This window comes from Natrix helvetica (genome assembly GCF_964273705.1).
Source record: "Natrix helvetica genome assembly, chromosome: 2".
In the NCBI taxonomy this organism is placed as follows: Eukaryota; Metazoa; Chordata; class Lepidosauria; order Squamata; family Natricidae; genus Natrix; species Natrix helvetica.
In genome coordinates this window covers 61,563,999-61,585,516 of record NC_138552.1, presented here as the reverse complement: position 1 = coordinate 61,585,516, position 21,518 = coordinate 61,563,999, and the positions used below count along the sequence as shown (strand labels likewise).

Genomic DNA, 21,518 nt, shown 5'->3' with positions numbered 1-21,518 from the left:
CACCCCCCATTCCTCCCTGCTGGCCCATGGAAAACCATAATGCTGATCTAACCCTCAAAGACCCTGTTTGACATCCCTGAGTAGTGCAAAATGAAGCAGTGCAGGCAATTATAGGTGCCCATCTTTTAGAGCCTGGGATGCTTCACCTCTGTATTGTTTGTCAGTATGCTTTCAGGTTACAGCAGGACTCTCTCTTTCTGGTTGTATCTACCTGTGCAGTTGGACCAGGAAGAAGGTGCATGCTCCAGGTACCATCTACTAGCAGTGTCATCTAGCAAGCTTTCTTTTTCAGGACATCCATCCTAAGACATCAGACTTGTCCTGAACCTGCTTACCATTTGTAATGCCTTGAAAACCTGATTTTATTATTGAGACTGGGCCCCCAGTTGTAATTGTATATATATCATGTGCTAATTGTTGTTGGTGATTGTTTTTTCTCAGCTTATCTTGCTTTTAAGTATTATTAGATTGACAGCCATAATCAAGTAAATAATAATGCATCATATTAGTCAAAAATGCAAGCGGCATAAGTCAGAAAAAATATTGTCTTTCCCAAGTATTTTCGTTTCTGATTTGTCCATTAGATATTCTCATAATATCTAATTACCAATTGGGGTTTTTTTGACATGCAACTTGGCATGCAAAACAAGGATAAGAAGTGATGGAGAGGAGAACGATACCCTATAATGAAAATATTGGAAGAAAATGGAGATATGTCTCATGACATGATTATGATGAACTTAAATAAAAATCCTGACTGAAAGTGATTTGACAGTTTACAGTTTGTGCTTGTCACCAATTTTTTATTGGAACTGGCAACTTCCACACTTTATAGTAACAGAATGACAGAAAAATAATGTTCACTATATATACAGCATGTACACAGGCATCTTCACCATACACGAGGCTAGTGATCTTGACAATCTCATCTCCAGTCACCTGTGCACTAAAAGACATCATCCATCAGACATTATGTGAACATTACAGTGAAATGACATTCCAAGTCCAGTGAAAATTCAGCGTAATACAAAACATACCAACCTACTGCAAATGACATCCTTTAAAATAATAATTACTCAGTAGTCATTTAGCTAGAGTCTGAAACAGAGATGTGTTGTGTAGTTATAAGTCTCTTAAGGGAAGCAACCTCTGCAGACAAATTTGCTATGCCCTGCTTCAAGTACAAGTTTTCTGTCTCAGAGACTTTGTAGGAATTGTCTTTAACATCAAGCCCTGTGGTCTTGCAGTCACTCTGAGTTTTTTCAGTGAGTTCTTTTTGATGGTGCCAGTGTTCTGGTTTCAGAGACCAGTCTTGGATATTAGTCACTTGAATTGAGAAAGGAGTGTGAGTATTGTGTGCTAAATTTTGTGCATTGTTCTTTTCAAGTTCAAAATGTCTTTTAGATGACATATCAATGGGTGACAGTCGTTTTTGGGTGGCATCGTATTCATTATCCAACATTTCCACTTTGATTTGCATGGCCTTTGCCTTGATTCTCAGTTTATGAGGAAGTGCAGAAGAGCTTACCTCTGGAACCTTAACTATGGCATTAGTATTTTTAAGTTCAACAGGAGAATGGATTGGACCTTTAGGAACCTGCTGCTCATCTTCTCCATCTGATGACTTTCCCACAACACCCTCATCAGTTTCTGAAGTCCTTGGAGAATTGCTGGAGCTGTTTGCTTGCAACAGTGGTGGGGAATGTGAATAGCCATTAAAATGACTTCCCATGAAGCCTGGATATATTGAAGTTGTAAAGGACCCTCTTTCATCTCGTGAATCTCTTGTATAGTTTTCTAATTCCATAGGTTCTTGCTTTATGAGTTGGAATTTATTATCAGTATTTCTGCAATTGTTTTGTGTGGGGCTTGCTTGAGTGTGCTCTATTGATGACACTTCAGATACATCAGACAAAGAGCTTTGTGGTGAGTGCTTAATGACAGATATACAACTGCTGCTTACAATAGTTGGCTCATGTTCATCTATGAAAGTGTTAATGCTTGATTTGGAATTTTGGTATTCTTGAAAATAAACGACAGTTGAATTGTTGAGCTTCTGAATCTCTTGGGCATATGCAGAAGAGCTTATTAAACCAAACTTTAACTTCAGTGAAAGTAACTCAGCTTTTAAAGTGGCATTTTCTTCTCCCAGTGCAATTAGCTTGTTCTCTAAAACAAGATCGTTCAATCGCCGTTTTTCCCTAGACCTTTTGGCAGCTTCATTGTTTTTACGCCGTTTTTCCCAGTACATCGCATCTTTCTTTTCATCTGGAATGAATTCCCGCTTTCTCCTGCACGCTGAAGCCTTGTTTTTCGTAACAGCTCCTTCTGCAAGTAACATTTCATCACCAGTAGCTAAGTCATCTGATACATCAGTCAGTGTAGAATTAAGAGCCATAATTTTGTCCATGTTGCCACTTGTATCAGCAGATGCCTGTTCTGTTTTAATGGACTGCATTTTTCTTAGCTGCATCAGAAGAAAGTTTCAGTAAATATGTAAATAATAATATGATAAAGTAATCTTTCAGGACTTGTTGAACCAGAATAATTTGATATATACAGTGATTTTAATTCCATAAGTATTATTCTGTTTGTTCCATAGTCTCATGCATCTTGGTGAAATGTTCCTCTGAGCTGATCCATCTGAGAAGTTTCTTTAAAAATCTGTGGCATACAAAAGAATAATAATTGTTTAGTTACTAATTTTCAGTCTCTCTTTTTTTTTAAAAAAAAAAGCATTTGCAACACTTTTAATAATTGTATTTATTTTATGCAATTATCCTTATTTACACAATATTTATGCTCCCTCATAAACTGACTCAGTGGTTAACTATAATGCATAAGTACACAACCCAGTAAAAACCGCAATACCCTCAGACCAACATAACATATCGGTAGCTAAAAAAAATTCTGCCCAGTCATTAAAAACTTAAATGCCTGCTTAAAAAGGAAAGACTTCTCAGGGCAGCGTTGTTTTTATGAGCTATTTTGTGTGTGCTTAATGCATGTATAAAGGGCATATCTTTGACTACACAGTTGGGTCTAGCACCTTGGCTTTTTTAATACCCACCCACCTAACCTCACAGATCCCCCTTATATTGAAACAACTACAGAGAGGATCTTCCTTCTGATCATGTCCTTTTTGCTTCTCACAGTGACAAAATCTTGAGGAAGTCCTTTCTTGGTATTTTTATATCTTTTTCATTTTACAAAATAGAATTATTTTAGTAAAGTGATCCCTAACATAACCTGGCAATGTGCTGACTAGAGCTTTGTATTCATGTACTCATTAGGCAAATGTATAGGGCTGTCCAACTCACACATGGTGACTCCAAGAAGCTTACAACATTAAAACCCACAATCTAAAACCCCTCCCCTTCCCCATCCCCATTTACAGAAAGTGCCTTACATATTACATTATCTATCATGTACATAGAGTGCAGATCAGCTATTAATAACTACATGCTTAAAAACCAATTGAAAGACATCATTAAAACCTCGTTAATAAACACAAACAGCATTTACCTAGCAAACTAGCTTAATCATTATTCTTACAACTAAATGGAATATACTTGTCTTAATATATATAGTAGATAGAACCATAAATATATTTATGGTGTGAACAATTTTTAGAAATCCAACAAACCATTAATACCAAGGAGACACACTGCTTGCATTCCTCAGAAGGAATTAAAACCAAACATATTTACACACACACACACACATATGTTAAGCAGAGTGGGCAACTGTCCAGGGGCTGCAACTCACTCCATTCTGGAGAGTTGCAGGAACATTTCTGTTTGACATGAATAGAAAGAGGAGGCGCAAGTTTTAGAACCCTGCAGATTTTGGAAGCTGTGTTCTACTGCTTCCAAAATGCCACACCTCTAAAACATTTCCAACGGCCACCCCACCCACCCTCACGGTTTATGATCTTTTTGCCAAGAAACAGCATTTACTTCTGAGTTTTCTGTCAAACTAATATTTTTTTAGATACACATGGTTCTCGCTTAACTGTAATTAGGTCTGGAATTGCCATCACTAAGCAAAGCGCTCATTAGGCAAAATATCTGAATACATCACTGAGCTACAGCAGTTCCAGTAGTCTGGTTGCAGTCATTAGATGAGGACCATGCCACTGTTAGGTGAGGACGTCATATGCCAATATAGCCTACCCCTACTTCCCTCCTAGCCATCCCTGGCTGACCATTGCTCAGCTGACCTTTGTGGCCTCGCAAATGGCCAGCAGCTATAATGGTAGCCACAATACATTTAATGTATTATTCAGTAACAGCAGTAGTCATACAAAGCAGTCATATACATTTATCATATAAACTATGATAAAACATACCATTTTACACTATTCCAGAAAAAAATAAACATATACATTTTACTGTTGATAATTCATTGACTTATGTTTGAAGTACATAAATAATGATGTAGCTGCTTTCTAATTAATTCTAACCGACTGGAGTGGGTGATAAATAATGCTTTATAAAGTCAAGGAAATTAGGAAATACAGGCATATGTCTGTTATGTTTGCTTACATCACGATTTCCCTTCTCTCTTTAGTAATTGCTAAATCTTTTCTCAATCAGGTTAACAAATGATCGCTATAAATTACCCAATTCCTGTTACACTTTTTCTGCTAGAAGATCAATATAGCTGAAAGACGTTTCACCTGGAGATGGAGGGGACTTCACTTGCAGGGGACGTGATTTCACTACCTCCTAGTGCTTCATCTGTGCTCAAACACTTCTCACCCTGAGACTGGAAGCTTCTGGGGACCATGATCTTGCACAACTTCAGGCATCCATCCACTTTTGCAGAGAATGTACATCTGAAGTCCCACGAGAATGGGTGTCTGAAGTCACACTAGAAGCTTCCAATCTGTGCATGAAAAGTGTTTGCACATCAACGGGAGGCTTGAAGCAAAGCAATTTCACTGCCCCCAAGCTTCCCATCCGCATGCAAACACTTTTCCGCACCAAGACTGGAAGCCTTTGGAGAAGACTCACCGAGACTGCTGCTCCAGAAGTGGCAGATGGGTGAGTCAGTGAGTCAGATAAGCCAGGCAGGGCGCACTTGTACTGTTCTCCCTCTGTTCTCACTGCTTGCCGAGAGCAGGCGAAGAAACAGAGAGGCTGAAGAGGAGACAGCTCGCTAGATCTTCAAAAGGCCTGCCAGTGGCGGGGAGTGGGGAGAAGGAAATATGCAAGGTGAATGTTGCAGTGTCTCTGCAGTCATTCGTACCATGGTGACTGCCATGGTGCTGCAACATTTGTAACCTCGGGACTGTGTCATAAGTACTTGGGGCCGGTTATGTTGCAATTTTGAACGGTTGTTAAGTGAGTGATCATAATTCGGTATTACCTGCCTTTTATATTTGTAAAGGTTGGGCCAACAGCGCAGCTCTGCTAACAACTATAGTGTTATTTTACATTTTTAAAATATTTGCTTTAGAAATTTCTGATACTCAGGCATTTCTTAAAATCTTGGTATAACGAAAATAATAACTAAATGTAATAACTAAGATTGAGGTATTGTACTGAAAGTTTTTTTAAAATAGCATGTCTAAATGACAGAAATTATCATAACATAGGTCAGATTTGTTAATATTAAAAATATTCCAATCAGTTGATAACCTAAGCTGTGATCAAAAAGACTGGAAATATATTCTTTAATCCAAGCCAAAATACTTTACTTTTCTCATTCATTTTTACTATTACTGAACTGCAAGTGTCTCCAAAAGTCTATAATATATCATAGTAAATCCATCATTCTAAAAGATATTCTCTATATAAAGGCAGGCAATAATTTAATCCTTTTTTCAGGACTTCTAATGTACTGAACATGTTGGCACGAATCATGCATAATTCTCATTTATTTCTGCCAATAAATCTCTTTTCTCACAATGACCAAATTAATCAATTGCAGTTAGTACTATTTGTTAAATATTTATTTTAACTATTTTCTATATGGCTTTTCAGGTTATGCACCCCCAAATATTAATGTATTTTTAAAAAATAATTCAAAAGAAAACACTAAAATGAAGCTATTTTAAAACACAAACACCAGTATCCTTGCTTAATAAAGCAATATCAATTACACCAAGGTTTAAACATATTTTCAGCATCACTTACACAAAAATAAGGTTGGTGCTTGCTTTATCTTTAGTACTATATATACTGTACATTATTCCACAGAATTGAGGCCATGACAGAATAGGCCTTTTTCCTCATTGGTTATTCTTGATATGGGAGAGTTATTTGAAGTACCCTGATCTCATGTTTTTAAAGCATTATAGGTTAACATCAACTTAGTTCATTGGAAAATTAGCAACAAGTATAGCTATTTCAACAGAGATGGTGAGTCATTATACACAACAGCCTAGCTGGTGGTACTTCCAAGGACCACCTATTATTGTATTTCAGCATTCATTATAGCAATAGCACTTATATACCACTTTACAGTGCTTTAGGGCCCTCTCTAACTGGTTTACAGAGTCTGCTTATACTCATTTTACCCACCTCAGAAGGATGGAAGGCTGAGTCAACCTTGAGCCTCCTGAGATTTGAACTGCCAAATTGCAGGCAGTGGGCAGGCAGCAGAAGTAGCCTGGCATACTGCACTCTAACAACAGTGTTACTATGGCTCCTATGGCATGTTATTCATCCCATTCCAAATGAAATAATGGTTCAATGTCATGGCGCTGGAGGTATGGAAAAGTTACTAATTTAGAATGAACACAATCTAATAAGCACCATTATGCTAATAAAGAAACATGTATTCCACATCCTTCAGAACCTGAGGTTCCTTTTTGTGACAGTAAATAAATAAAATTGAACTGAATGAAGGAAATGGTAAACAAAGTACCATTTCCTCTGACAATATGAAAAGCATTCTTGTGGTTAAAATAAGATAAATCTTCTGGTAACAAATTCAATATTTACAGTAACCACAAAGTTAAAGTGGGTTTTTTTTCTCACATTGTGTCTTTACAAAGAGTTACTATTTTAAAAATCTACTAAAACTCTGCAAGAGTCCATTAGCTTTATACAGTGTCCATACTGTATAATTTGCTATGGCACGATATCAAAGTCAAACCTTGGATCTCTTTCAATTTCTCTGTATATGTCAGCTAGAACTTCATCTCTTGGTAATAGCAAATCAAGTCAATTTTTATTATTGCTATTTATAATGTAATAGTAAAATATATGTGTGTGTACATATACATAAATTAGTGAACTGTAATTCCACCAATTATTTTATTTCAAATTCTATCATTTCTTCTATGGTTAATTTCAGTTCTTTATTTGTTTATGCAATTTATCTACTACCTCAATCCTCATTGACCCTGTGAGTAGTTCAGATAGTAAGATAGAAATAAGAATAAAGTCTATATTTAAAAACTTATCTAACAAATTTAAAAGTAGCTACAATCAATCTATGGTCAATCCCCAAATGCCTTCCAGAATAATCAGCTTTTTACTACCCAATTATAAATGCTACCTTGCATCTCTTGAAAGATCTTTTTAAAGACAATGAACTACTAAAATTGTTTACAGCGTAAGTCATTTTAGCAATGTAATAATCAGCAATAACTAGTTTAATATTGAAAAGGGCAACATGAAAACTATATAAATTCCTAACGCTTCATCCCAACTTTTTAACTATTCCATACTTTAAAATGATACGGCTTCTGTTGTCTTCAAAAACACAATTTCTGAAAGACTCCTATTCAGCCTGACAGGGACTTCAAGGTAAATTATCTTTGGTTAAGAGGCAATGAAGAGGAATGTTATGCAATTTACTATTTTTATCCTCTACACCTGGAGTTTGCCTCATAATCATGAAACTCAGGTATTCATTTGCAGAAGGACAAAAGTAAGCCCATGAAACAACAGAGTTGCTAGTATTCAACTACATCTATGCAATTAGTTTGAAAAAAGACTAAAAGCTGTATTTACCTGGTTTGGTCATTAACTACATTAACCCTCACTGGTGAAATGAACAGAGGCATCATATTTTTAGTCAAACCAATGATTTACCACTGTGATATAATATAATCTCTGAGGGAGATGGGTGGTTCAAAAGTATGAAATATAAAAAATGTAAATTTGCAATGATACAACTGCAGTTGATCATCAAACTGCCTGGCTGTCTTTGTCTAGCTTGATTCTAAAGCACACAATGATGCTTTCTGTTACTTTATGGTTAAAGATTTATAGACTAGAATAGATATTATTCTAAAACAACAATCAGGCTGTTAAAAGACCAACATTGTCAGATAAATACCTGGAATGTTTCTATTAACTTTACAACCTTTAGTCATTATCGTGCAAGGCATACAGAATGCTCAGTCATGGGGCAAACTACATATATTCAGTAGTTCTAAATATAACAAGTTTCAGCTTGTCGAATCTTGGTATTTTTAATAGCAAGTTCTACTCTTGAAGGACAATGTTGTATGCATATATTTAATTATATTACTTTTGCACTTGAATTAATAATTATTCAGCTTTTACAACACATTTTTATTGTTATCAACTTATAAAAACAATGTAAGTTTCAAGAATTGTTCCTAGGCATAAATATTATTTATAATGATTTATATTTGATTTATATCAGAGCTATAAGTAAATCACAATGTCATTTAAAATTAAATTAAATTTCTACCATTCTAGATCAAGCCATCTATTTTAATAGACAATGAATACAGCAAATACCTAAAACAATCATGTTATCAACTGTTTTGGTTATTGGTTCTGAATCAAAATCTAAATTTGAGTTTGATTTTTTTTTAAAAACGTGTTGCAATCCTATTTGGGAGTAAACAACTTTAAACATAATGGGTCTGATTTCTATATAGGTTTCTGCTGTGAATATGTTGTATTATGTTCTATTAGTTGATTATCTGTAAAATGAAATTATGGTCGTCTGAATTTAACATTTAAGTTCTTCTATTCTTTTTTTGCCAGCTTGATGTAAAACAGTTTAAGAAAACCTTGTCTCAACTGAGATACTTTGGCAACAACTTGCAAGTTATTCAGTTCAGATAGTAGGCTATCACATACTCCCACTGGACAATTCCCATAGTGCTCTCATCTTTCTCCTCTAAGAAGAAAATTGCCATTTGCTTTTATTCCTATGGAGGAGTCTTCCTGGACATATTTATATGGCTGTGTTAAATTAAATTTTGTATAGAGAGAGGTAAAACACCAAAATACTTGTCTCCACAGGCAAGTATATAAATTAGCACAAAAAACACCCCTAAACAAACAAAACAACTGTTTTTTGCCTTCTTATTTTTAATGTCTTTCAGACCTACCCTTTCCGTGAGTTATTTGATAGCAAAGCAATTATATATCTTGCTTTATAAATAAAAGATTGCTGATTGGAAACCCAACATAAACCTGAAATGTTAAACTTATTATCACTCAATGTTGATAAGGCATCCATCGGGAGAGGGGAATCAGAATGCAAGAGAACAGGTATAATATTGCGATTTTAGCCTTGCCTCTATTGTATGTGTGTACCATATTGGCACATGTACAAAAAGGATAAGGCTTAGTTTGTAATACTGCACCTGCCAGAGTGGAGTTTTACCTCATCTTTTACCAGTTACCACTGTTTCAATTATCTGCTGTTGAAAACACACATCTCAATCTCATCTCAAATAAATCTGAAATGAAATCCCAACTTCATGACTTCACAAAAGATGGAAAGATAGATGGGAAGTGGACAATTTTCCCTTCCCTTCCCCCTATACACCCTATCTCTCCTATGTTCTGTGTGAACTTTCATTGGGTCCTGTAGAGCAGGGGTGGCAAACTCAAGGCCAGCAGGCCGGATGCAGCCTGCGGCGTGCTTAAATCCGGCCCGTGGGGCCAGCCTGGAAATATCAAACAACTGGCCCGCGGTGCCTCTGCTCGCTAAAACGGGCTGCATGCGGGCCCTCCACAGCTGGTTTTCAGCCTCCCTTGCCTCCTGACGCAAATTTGGACCACACATTTTTGGCTGGCAGAGTGCTGCAGGGGAGGCTGAAAATGGGCCATGAGGGGGCCGAAAATGAACCGCGTGTGGGCCTCAGGAGGCCTCCATGCTGCCTGTTTTTGGCCGGCAGAGTGCTGCTGGAGGCAGGGGAGGCCGAAATTCCTTCTGATATTTCAAAAGACCCTCAAGATCTGGTTATGTTATTAGTTCTGGGGCTCTGAAGGTGACTTGTCTAGATGACTCAACTGTTATGGGGGGATTTTTAATTTTTTTCTTAACTGTGGTTTGTATTTATTACTGACTTTTAGATTTACTCTTTTTATGTTTTTGTTTTTATCTATTGTATGCCACTTTTCGATGAGATGGGTGGCTATATAAATTTTATAATAAGTACATAAATACATACTATTTATCATAAGATAAAGAGCCATGTTTTTGTGAGATGGACAATCATATAAATATAAATAAGTCTGTAATAAAAATATTGCTACAAATTTACATTAACAAGCAAACAAGGAGAATGTTTTCAGTGTTTAAAAAAGAGGTATCATGCAATTTTGCAGTACAGTATTTCTGTTTTACTCAAATAGATAGCTATAATTTATTCTACTACTTAGCTATTAAGGATTCTCCTCAAAAGTAACTAACACAAATTATAATGCTGCAGCTCAACAACCAGGTTTTTTGGGAGTATGCACCACCTAATTCACTGAAAGTTATGTTTAGCAATGGGATTGGACTAAAGAGTGTAATTTCAATGGTCCACCCTATGGCATAAGCAGCATTTATCTTGTCCTTCAACTCACTGGCATTAATTCCTTTCCAATCTGCTCTGAAATGTTGAATAAGCCTCCATCATGGAATTAAGCCACTGTATAACGTAAGTACAATAAAAAGTCTGTTGTATGAATGGTAGCATGCTTGATTAATACTAAGTTTTAATATTAAGTTCACCTTTGATTTTTTCTTCTTCTTCAATTGAAGTCTTCAGCTTATTTTGTAATTCTGTATATATGGGAACAGATTCTATTCAGCTTTTTAAAAAAAATTCCCAAGTAGAAATATATATGTTTGTGCTAACTATCTACATATTGTAGGTATGCATTAATTTAGAAAACTCCAACATAATTAATTTAAAGTGAATGTACAAGGATTAGATGTCAAATCTTTAAAAACAAAAAGAAAAGGAATACAAATACATCACTATGTAAAGTTTGGTATTGCCTTAAAAGGCAATTTTATATAATTTATGGAATTTGGGTTAGAATAAATAATATTATTTTATACATGTACAAATATTACCGTTTTTCTGTTATTTTCCAATATTCATAATTATTTAACTATACATAGAATTTTATAAAATTTCCTTTACAAAATTTTATAAAATGTTCAATAATAAACATTTTTCTGTTTGCCTCCCCTGTCCCAAGAATAAGCAAAAGGATAATAAGAGTTCTGAATCTGATCGATGAATACATTTTATTACATTACACAAACAGTGAGTACTTGATTTATTTAAATGCATTTGTCAATACATATGATTACAAAACTATATCTCATAATTTCATTTCATTCTATGGTTATATAAAAGTAGCAACTGGTAAATGATTTATAGAAGTACTAATAAATGATATATACAAGTTGGTGAATGATAATCGCTCTTAATTAAATGGCAAGGATATTCTTGAGTTGAACTTGATCTTTGGTAACTGCAACTATGAAGTTTTTTATTGGCCTTGTTACAAAAACAGTTTGCCTGATTTTTCCAGGATGCATTTCCAAATTGTCAGTCTAACTGGTGGCCTTGGAATTTCCAAGCAGTTCTTAGTCCAATTACTACACCGGCCCAACTTGCTTACCTTCCAAGATCTGGCATAGCTCAGACAATTACATTGCTCTCAGTGTTGCTATATACAAAGCTGAATGTCTTCCTTACTGAACACATAAACATGGTTTATGACAAGCCTGTAATAATACTGAGGCATCTATTTTTTGTTCAATTTAAATACTTGTAAGGTGATTCTTTTTTGAGAACTTCCTATGACAAAAAGCTCTATTATTACTACTTTTTATTTATTTTACTAATCACACCTATATAGCCACCTGTCTCCGTAAAAGCAACTTATAACATTAGCTCGCAAAAAAAAAATGCATATCTTTTTAACAACTTAAAATAATGCAATCCCCTGAAGACTATTTTGGTTGTTGGTAACACAAATGCACATCATTTTTTTCCCAATCATATAGCTCTACTGATCTGAGCTATAAAATGGAATAAGGCAAGTGGCAAATTTGGCTGATTCAATGTTATTTCTAGTCAAAGTCTAATTTGGATCTATTTGAGATGACCTACAAAATGCATCTTCTAGTTTCAAGACATCAGCCCTATGAATTTTTGTGAGAACAGCAATGTCTCTAAGCAAAAATTTTAATTTCCTCAACATTAATGAAGTTTTGTGTTAACAATAAAGTGGGAAACTCATATTTAACAATATTTCTATACTGAATAATAAGAGTAAAATGCACAATAGTTACCAAAGACAGCGGTTAAAACAAAACTTCAGGAAGCCATGCTACCCTACACTGTATACAGATTGCTATTTATGGGAAACAATGAATTTAGACAGCACTTGTAGCTTTGAAAAAGCAAATAATTATTTACAGTAAATGAAAAACTTTTTCTAATGGTGCATGCTTTTAAATAGACCTGAAACTGATTGAGTTGTATGAAAAGCATTCATGTCAGAGTCAATACACTTTCTGTTTTAAAAGTTACTTTAGCATAGATGAGACATACATCCTACCATAAATCACACAAAAGTTTACACATTATTAGTCCCAGCAGTATGAGTCACATTTTGGCATACTTGTTTTTCTTTGTCATGGTTGCGATTAAAGTCCTGTCCAGATATGGAAAGTAAGTCTGATTACAGATCAGTGAGAAAAAAATGATAAAGTTAACATCATCTATACGGTTATTACTTAAAATTTCCAGAAATAATAATCTATATTATATTAATGCTTATAAAAAGCAATACTGTATGTGTATGTGTTTTAGATATTCTGAATTTGAATAAATATAATTTCATGAGCTAGCACATAGCATCTGTCTGCCAAACAAGATTTAAATTGATAGAAGATAATATTTGTAAGTCTGGATTGAATTACAGGGTCCTTGGTACTTTCTGAGTTTAGTTGTTTTCTTGTAGACATTTCATTACCAAACTAGGTAACATTATCAGTGCTAGTTTTCTGTACAATTTATTGGAGATGTGAATCAGACATTGGTAGGTAGTATATCCTGTCATAGGCATTTGTGCAGGAAGAATAGTTGTTCCTTGGTGGAAGTGTGCCTACACACAGATCTCTCTGATTTTTCTAATACTGATGATGTTACCTAGTTTGGTAATGAAATGTCTGCAAGAAAACAACCGAGCTCAGAGAGCACCAAGGAACCCTCAAGTTTTAAACTGATTGAAAACCATTTTTAATTTTGCTATAAACCCACAGGGCTGGTCTCACATAAAAGGTTTTATATCCTAGCAAGATCATCTGCAAGAATCTGTTATGCTTATGAGTCACATCTATTGCTTAACAATATGTAATAATTCTAAAACAAAGCATTTTTATGTTCCGAATATTGCATCACTCTGATGTTATAATATCCAGAGATCAAGAAAGTAATGTAACAAGGTACCATCCAGAAAAAGGATATCATTACATAAATGAAATTTGCACAATCTTTAGCAGAATTAGCCCAATTTGAAACAAACTAAATATATATGTTTTGTTTCAAGATTGTTTCAACTGAAAGTGATTGATATCTTGTACAGATTGTACATTAACTACTAGCACTGTTTTTCTTCACAGCCAACATAAACAGCAAGAAGCAACAGTAGTCTCACATTACTCATAGGGACAGAGTGAACTCAAAACTATCGCTTCAAAAAATAAATTCCAATAGAAAACTGTAAGAACAAATAAAAATTGTGAAAACCAGTTCCTTGAAGAATAAATGGTTAAATATTTGGTAATTAAAACTGAAAAGATAGAATAACTATTGGGAAAGCTGTAAATGAATTGGTCAACTTATGAAATTCACTATCACTATGAACAACAATGTCACTCTCTGATAATCGAAGACTGCTATTGTTCTTATGTGGCAATGGATGGAAAGCTGCCCTTAAACCTGGGATTGAAGTTTTTCCTTTGTTAATTATTGCCTGGTAATTTTCTTACACGCATGTGCTATGTAAAAAAAATATCAGGGCAGAATATATAATAGAATGTTTTAGGCTTGCAAATAATATTTCTTATTTATTTACACCTGATTGTTATAACTACTAATTCCTCTTGAAGAAAATAAATATTTACAATTAGATTTCACCAATAGACAATCAGATGCTATAACGAAATGTGAGTGTTTAGGAATATACTGAAATTTTGAGCTGGATAATAGAATGTTATGAACCAGAGAAACAATAGTAATTATAAGTTCATTTCTTAAAAGACAGAGAACTTCAGACTAGCAGTAGAGCCCCTGAAACAGAGAAGTGGGTTCAGATATATTCTGATTAGTTCTTTAATAGAATTGCTAGGAATGGAAAATTAGTCTTGAGATTCTCAGCAACAGTAAACAATAGCTTTGTTCTATAAAGGAAAAGAAGCTAAAGCTCTGTATACTTTTCAGCTCAGAGAAAAAGATGCTAAAGAATGATACAAGCCTTTCCCCAACATAATGTGTTCTCAATATTCCTCCAAATGTATTGTGATATACTTCCCATTATTACAGCCACTTTGATTGCAGTTATATTTGCAATATTATGCATTTGAAAAGCAACAGGTTGTAGAAGAGTGATTGGAACATATGTTCTACCATTAAGTTCTACACCAGATTTCTAGCTAGTATCAAAGCTAGGTGTGTGTGTGTGTGTGTGTGTGTGTGTGTGTAGTGTTATAGAAGTGTACGTAAGGGGACTATAACTTGTTCATGAATTGTTTCAGAAATTCATTATCGTAGAAGAAAACATAAATGTAAAATAAACCAAATAATCTGAGTAAACCTCATTAACTTAAATATATTTAAACGTATTGAACAAATCCTCAGAAACACCATGATGTTCGTGCATATCACTAAATCAATTGTATAAGTATTTTAAATTATGATTTGACTTGAAAGAAATTATTTTACTACGGGTGATACTAGTGTAATGCAGCTATTTTTATAACTTGCACTGCTAGATTTTTGTTTTAATGATATATCTCCCCTGTTTGTGTTTTGTTTTGGAGTTATATTTATTTTAATGCCTAAAATCTGACATCATGAAATATGGTGTTGAACTATTTTAATTAAATTTTCTATGGGCTAATTGTTTTAATTTCTCTAAAAAATACATCAGCACATTCTTCACATTCAACTTCGGTGTCATTATTCTCACTTTAGACTTTCAAATTCAAAGTCCTTTAGTTCAATTTGCTATTTAATCTTATGTTATGTTGCTACACAACCATACACTTTATACATTGTCCCAAACAAACTATGTCAATCAGCAAGTCAGCCAATTGATTTTGCTGACTCAATGCAGTATAATAGCATTTATTTTTTCCTCTCCATATGTGGGACTACAATTGTCATCTGCTAACCATTTTAGGCAGTAGTGAGATTTACTTCACGTAGATGTATGGAGGATTGTGCAGTCAGTTATGACTAAGAAGTATATTTAACTGCATAACCTATTTGCTAAACATGACCCATAGTGCTAGACAAGTCAATTATTAAGATTTGTCTATACATATTTTGTCAAGTGACGGTACAGTAGGATGACCAATTCCATCTGATATTCCTTTGGGTTGATTCTAAATTATGTAATAAAATTTAGCAACTTTGGTGGGAGATAGTTTTTGATCAGCTAGAGCTAGACCATCATAAGAAAGCAGCACAATACAAGAGATTTTCAAAGAGGGAACTATAATTTTGTACCTATTATCTCAGTGGGAACAAAAAAGAAATGAAAAATAAAATAATATTATGATGAAGAATTCCTATGATCATAAATGTTCAAGAAGCACTGATTAAGATGTGTACTGCCATTTATCTGTCAAAGTCTATGCAGGTGGGAAAGAACTGCTCATGTGCTCCCCCTCCACCCAAAGTATTTATGGCACATTTGGGCCCTAAGCTCCCTTTATTTAAGGTCATGGCATTTTTTCCTGAACTACACTGCTTTTGTAAGAGCTCATGAAGCATTTATTATAAGCCAAAGCTTTCTTGCTCCAGGAGAAGGAAGCCTATATGATATGTTTGCTAACCGTGGAAGTTCCATGTTTTTGTACATATTTGAAGTACAACCTATATGAGTTTATTCTACCATATTTTTGTTTATAGGATTTATATATAAAAAAACAAAAATAGAAAACATAGTAGCTCTGCATAATCTAACCAATCATCCACATAACCAAGAAATGGGCTCTAACCCATGCCCAGAGCCGCAGGCCTGGTCACAAAGTCAAGTTTTCAGGCCTTATGAAAGACTAACAGGGCCAGAACAAGTCTTGGGGAATGATGTTCCAAAGGGCAGGTGCCATGGCAGAAAAGGTTCTCCTTCGGTGCCCTGCAAGCTGATATTCCCTAGCCAACAGTGCCCATAGAGTATGCCCTCAGCCAGATCGAATAGGGCAGGTAGGAACAACTGGAGACAGCAATTCTTTGAACAATTAATATACAAATATTAACTATGACACCGAGAAATTCATATTTTTACAATTCCAAAACTTTGAAAAAGTTTGTCCTAAAAGCTTAATTAACCTTTTATCTAGATTGGGACTTGCACACATACAATCAAATGTACATGTTAAGATACTTTCTCAATTTCATAGATCAGTGGATCAGCTAAAGCATATCAAAGACAAATATCTCCATATCTGGAATATGCAATATTTACTGTAGTAGCACTAACAGATCATGGCAATACTGGGAAATTCAATGTCAAAAAATTGCCAGAAATCCATATAATAAGATCCAGGAAATTTGATTAGCAGAATGGATGCTAATCCAAATTTCCTGGAGTGTCGTCATCAACATCCAGCAAATAGGACTTGTGACTCCGCACAAATTTTGGCAAGTGGAAGAAACTGATGAACAAAATAGGATCGGAGCTTGATTTACTTCTGAACAAAAATAAACTAGCTGGCAAACCTTATTTTCCTTGTAGATAATATTAGGATGGCAACAATTAGCTCATGATTTAACAAAAGAAAAAAAAATCCCAGCATGTCTGTACATCCTGCACCTGGAAAGAACAAAACAGATAACCAAGATTGGTGGTGATTTATTCTATTTTGGAAACTGTCAATTGTACTAGATTTTCATCACTGACCAGGCAATGGATATCCCAGGCTTTATTAATCCCTGCTTCGCCTCATCGAACATGCAAAGACCTAGCCCAGCCCACCCTTCACCCAAATTATTTCCACAGACTTCTCCAACGTGGAGATTTCCAAATGTATTGGACTTCAAGCAAGTCGGCTGAGTGCCTGGGCGACATTCCGGCAAGGCTAGGCACAAAGGGGCAGGGTCCCTTAGGCCGGCTGGGGAGGGAAAGCGCGGTCTCTCGGCTGGCTTAACTCAGTTCCATTTCCAAGGCAAAAAGGAGCCGGGAGAGGGAGGCAGGGCGGAGTTCTCCGCCCGCCCTCTCGCCCTGCCTCCCATCCCCGCCTTGAACAGCGCGAGTACACACACTACGTGACTGGAGACGCATCCCTCCCTCAGGCCAGCTTGTTCTGCTCTCGCTCCGTCAGTACAAAGCAACTGTTATCCTGCTTTATTTACTCCTGCCCGAGCCAGCCGGGCTTGCGCTCTCCTCTCCCCCTCCCCGTCTTCCCCTCGCTGGAGCGCTGCCTGCCGCCCCCCACCCTCCGCAGAACAAAGGAATGCGAGGCGCCGAGGCAGCGCCCTCCAGCCAGCCCCTTCCCAGCTCGCGCTTCTCGCCCAGTCATAACAACCAACGCCTTAGGGCTGCTGCGAGTCCTCCGGCTCCCTCTCCCAGTCGCCTTCCGCCCCGGGGACGCTCGCCCGGGCACCCCTTCCAGCACCCAGGAAGAGAGGCTCCCAGTCCAGCGCCGCCTCGCTCCTCCTTTCTTCACCAGCCCGCATGGCGAGGCCAGAACGGACACGAATGACCAGAGGCAGCCTCGTTTTAAAAAACCGGGGAGAAAGCTGTGAATGTCGGCAGCGCCTCCTCGTCCCCTTCGCTCGCGCGCACAAGAAGAGCCATCAGAAGCATTTTAAAAGGTTGTTAAAATTTGATTTCACGCCCACGTCCCCCCCCCGAACATTTCAGGGTTCGTAAAGAATGGGCCGTTTTCAGTGTAATATTTGCAAAAGAAGTCGGGAACCCCCCCCCCGCCAAGGAAAAACTGGAGGGAGATTGTGCGAGAGCATCTTACGTAGCGGTTTGCACGGCAGGCTTCTGACCAAGTGACATAGATCACAGCAGGCTGAAGCTAACGGCTGCCCCCTCATCTCCCATGTCAGCACGGTCTCATTTCTTCAATACAATCTGCAGGGGGCAATGAGATACGAGACACTCACTTTTCCCGAAACACGTAATGATCTCCTAATAGGTCTGTTTGTGTCGGCGGAGGGGGGGGGGGGTTGGCTGGGAGATCATGCACGAAAACCGACACCTACCAAACCACTTGATGTCTGTGCGAGATACCTTCCTAAAAATACCAGCCTTATCAGAACGTCTCCGAAGGCGTGGAGTTCAAAACGCAAGCAAATGTCCTTGAACGCCTATTTGCACAGCTCTGGAGAAAAGACCAGAAATAGCCCAGGAAGCTACAATTGCTTCAATGTGATTGAGCTAAATATAGTCGGGCGCAATTCTCATTTTAACGGACGTGGCACATATTAAACAAGCCGAGTTGACGCTCCGTTTAACCACCGATCTACTTTTCCAGAGGGGCGAGGCGGGAGTTTGGGATGGGGCGGGGGGAAGAAATTTATACATCTCTTAATCTAACGCTTTAAAAAAAGGGGGGATTGCTTCTTCGCGGGAAGATTTATAAAATCACCTAATTAGCTTCCCAGCCAGCAAATTTTGTGGTTACATAATGCAACGTTTCCAGGAACGATCAAAGAAACGCATTGCTGAAAACCAGTTGCCAATAGAGAGCAAACGGCAGCAAATACACACAGAAGCTTAAAAAAGAAGCGCTTGGAAGAGAACGATGTGTTACGTGTATATTTCCTTTTATAGTTGTATTAAACTGAATTCTGGAACGCAAGGACTTTCCTTTTAAAAGAATTCTCAAGGATCACAGTGGACACCCACTTGAAAGTTTCTGTATCATTTCTTAAACACATTTTCTGTAACATATCCAGGAGAGATGAAATGTGTAACGAGACACAGAATTCCACAGCGCTAAGCGAAAATTCTCCAAGCACTGCACGTTCTCGCCCTATATTAGCGCTTGCCAATAGTTCACCGTGGACGGATTATGCAATGTATGAAATAACAAGTCGCACCAACCTCCCCCCTGGCTGTTTAAGATATTCATACCGCTAAAACGTGCGCCTAGAAAAGAAGTCCAATAAAACAGGCAGCTTGCAGAGAGGCATTTTTCTTACCACCCCTTCCCCATCCCCGACATCGCCGAATAGCAGCTCATTTGCATTCAATTCTTTCACTAGCCCTGTTCAAACAAGGAGCCTTCTTCTTCAGCTCTACCGGGATTGCTCAGTATCAGCCGGCCTCAAGCTTACCTAACCTCTTCGCTCCTCCAAACCACCAATTTATCTCATACAAGAGCTACATTACGCAACAAGACCTCCACGGAGAAAGAACAAGCGATAAAGCCCCTCGGGCCAGAAAGCCACGCTCCAGGTCGGAGAGCGTGAACCCAGGAGCGCATGCAAACATCTTAAGGCGGCGCAGTCCCCGCTGGCATGCCAAAGGCATGTACAAAAAAGTTGTGCGACAGCCATCGAGACAGATGCGCACAAAGCCACTGCCTTACCGATAGCGACAGGCACGTGTATAGTCTAAACTAGGCTGGCCTAAGGTCTAAGCACGCGAAGTTTCCCAATGAAACAAGAAGACTGGCTCGTAGGGAAATACGGCAAGTGCACTCCAAGAGAAGGTTTTAGTGAGATTACAGATGGAAGATGATAAGATAGATAGATGATAGATAGGTGATAGATAGATAGATAGATAGATAGATAGATAGATAGATAGATGATAGATAGATAGATGATAGATAGGTAGGTAGGTAGGTAAGTAGGTAGGTACCTGCACATCTATATTTTAACGGTCAGCCTGTCCGTCAGCCCAGAAGCTCCTTCTGGCATCTGCCCGCGTTCTTCAGAAGTTGCCGCTTTGGGGGGCGAGCGGGCTGACTCAGTGCCCAGGCGCTGGAGCTGGAAAGGCTCAAGGGAGACTTTCTGGAAGACTCCCTGATCAATGGGAGCGCCGCCGCTGCCTCTGCTGGAAGCAGTCAGAAGCAGTTCCCGGGTGAGGAGGAGGAGGGAGCGCGAGCGAGCGAGTACGTCAGGGAGCGGTAACTGGGTCTTCTTGCCGACTCTGCGAACAACGCCGCCGCCGCTGCTACAGAGAGAGATCTGTGTTAGTAGGTCAATACTGTACTCTCTTCACAACGTACAAATTCTCCTGCCAGCCTTTGCGATGACGGGCGGTTGCGTGGTGCCAATCAGAGCTCGGCGCTTCTCGGGGAGCAGCCAATGGAGGCCTCCCGCAGGGAAGTGACAAGGGCAGGACCAGACTTGAATCGAAGCTCCCTTCCCCCCCCCTCCCCCGCCTCGCCTTCCCTCCCTTTTACACTTTCTCCGCCCTTTTGGAGAGCGGTGTGTGGGGTACAGTAAGATGTACGCGCTTGGATATTGCATAACTCGGCGAAGCGGGGGGGACGGGGACGAAGGCGGGAGAAAGGGAAGGCAGCTGACATTTACGTAATTACCCAATGGTGAGCCAGAGAGGCCGGGGCGAAGGCGGAGAGTCAACCTCCTCCTTTCTTCCCTGCTCCCAGACTATTCAAAAACACGCCGGGCGATGTGTAGTCGTATTGTAGACCTCACAGGGTAGCGCGCAGGGGGGGGGGGGGGAGGTTGATACGGGAGCTTAAAATACACTGGTGCAGTTGTGCGTTGTCTTCATCTGCTACATAGCCACGCATCTCACTCACCTCCCCCCCCCCCACAAACATACACAGAGGCGCGCGCACTTTATGGAAGATGGAAATGCGTGTGTAAAAGGAAGGGCCTTGTATTTTCAGACCTTGAAGGTGGAGGGCAGTGGTGGGATTCCATTTTTTTAAATTATTGGTTCCTTGGGTGTGGCTTGGTGGGCGTGGCGTAACTTGGAGGGCGTGGCAAGGGAAGGGCACTGCAAAATCCACATTCCCCCCTGATCAGCTGGAACTCGGGAGGCAGATAATAGATGGGGGCGGGGCCAGTCGGAGGCGATATTTGCCAGTTCTCCGGATTAGTCAAAATTTCTGCTATC

At 38.2% G+C, this 21,518-nt stretch overlaps 1 protein-coding gene across 3 annotated transcripts; it reads right to left on the bottom strand.

Moving 5' to 3' along the window:
• Positions 1 to 786: 786 nt before the first annotated feature.
• NFIL3 (nuclear factor, interleukin 3 regulated) lies at positions 787 to 21,092 on the bottom strand. 3 transcript variants are annotated; one of them, XM_081944263.1, is made up of 3 exons: positions 20,974 to 21,092; positions 20,289 to 20,603; positions 787 to 2,664 (listed from the first exon to the last, which is right to left on the bottom strand). In XM_081944263.1, the coding sequence occupies exon 3, from the start codon at positions 2,471 to 2,473 to the stop codon at positions 1,088 to 1,090; it is 1,386 nt and encodes a 461-aa protein (XP_081800389.1). In that variant the 5' UTR covers positions 2,474 to 2,664; positions 20,289 to 20,603; positions 20,974 to 21,092; the 3' UTR covers positions 787 to 1,087. The 3 variants fall into 3 exon arrangements, with proteins under 3 accessions (XP_081800389.1, XP_081800390.1, XP_081800391.1); XM_081944264.1 differs by lacking the exon at positions 20,974 to 21,092 and having other exon boundaries at positions 20,289 to 20,763; XM_081944265.1 differs by lacking the exons at positions 20,289 to 20,603; positions 20,974 to 21,092 and adding an exon at positions 18,442 to 18,536.
• Positions 21,093 to 21,518: the final 426 nt, after the last annotated feature.

Bases quoted from the DNA above. Each gene is read 5' to 3' on its own strand.
- NFIL3 (XM_081944263.1), bottom strand. From the start codon at position 2,473: ATGCAGCTAAGAAAAATGCAGTCCATTAAAACAGAACAGGCATCTGCT.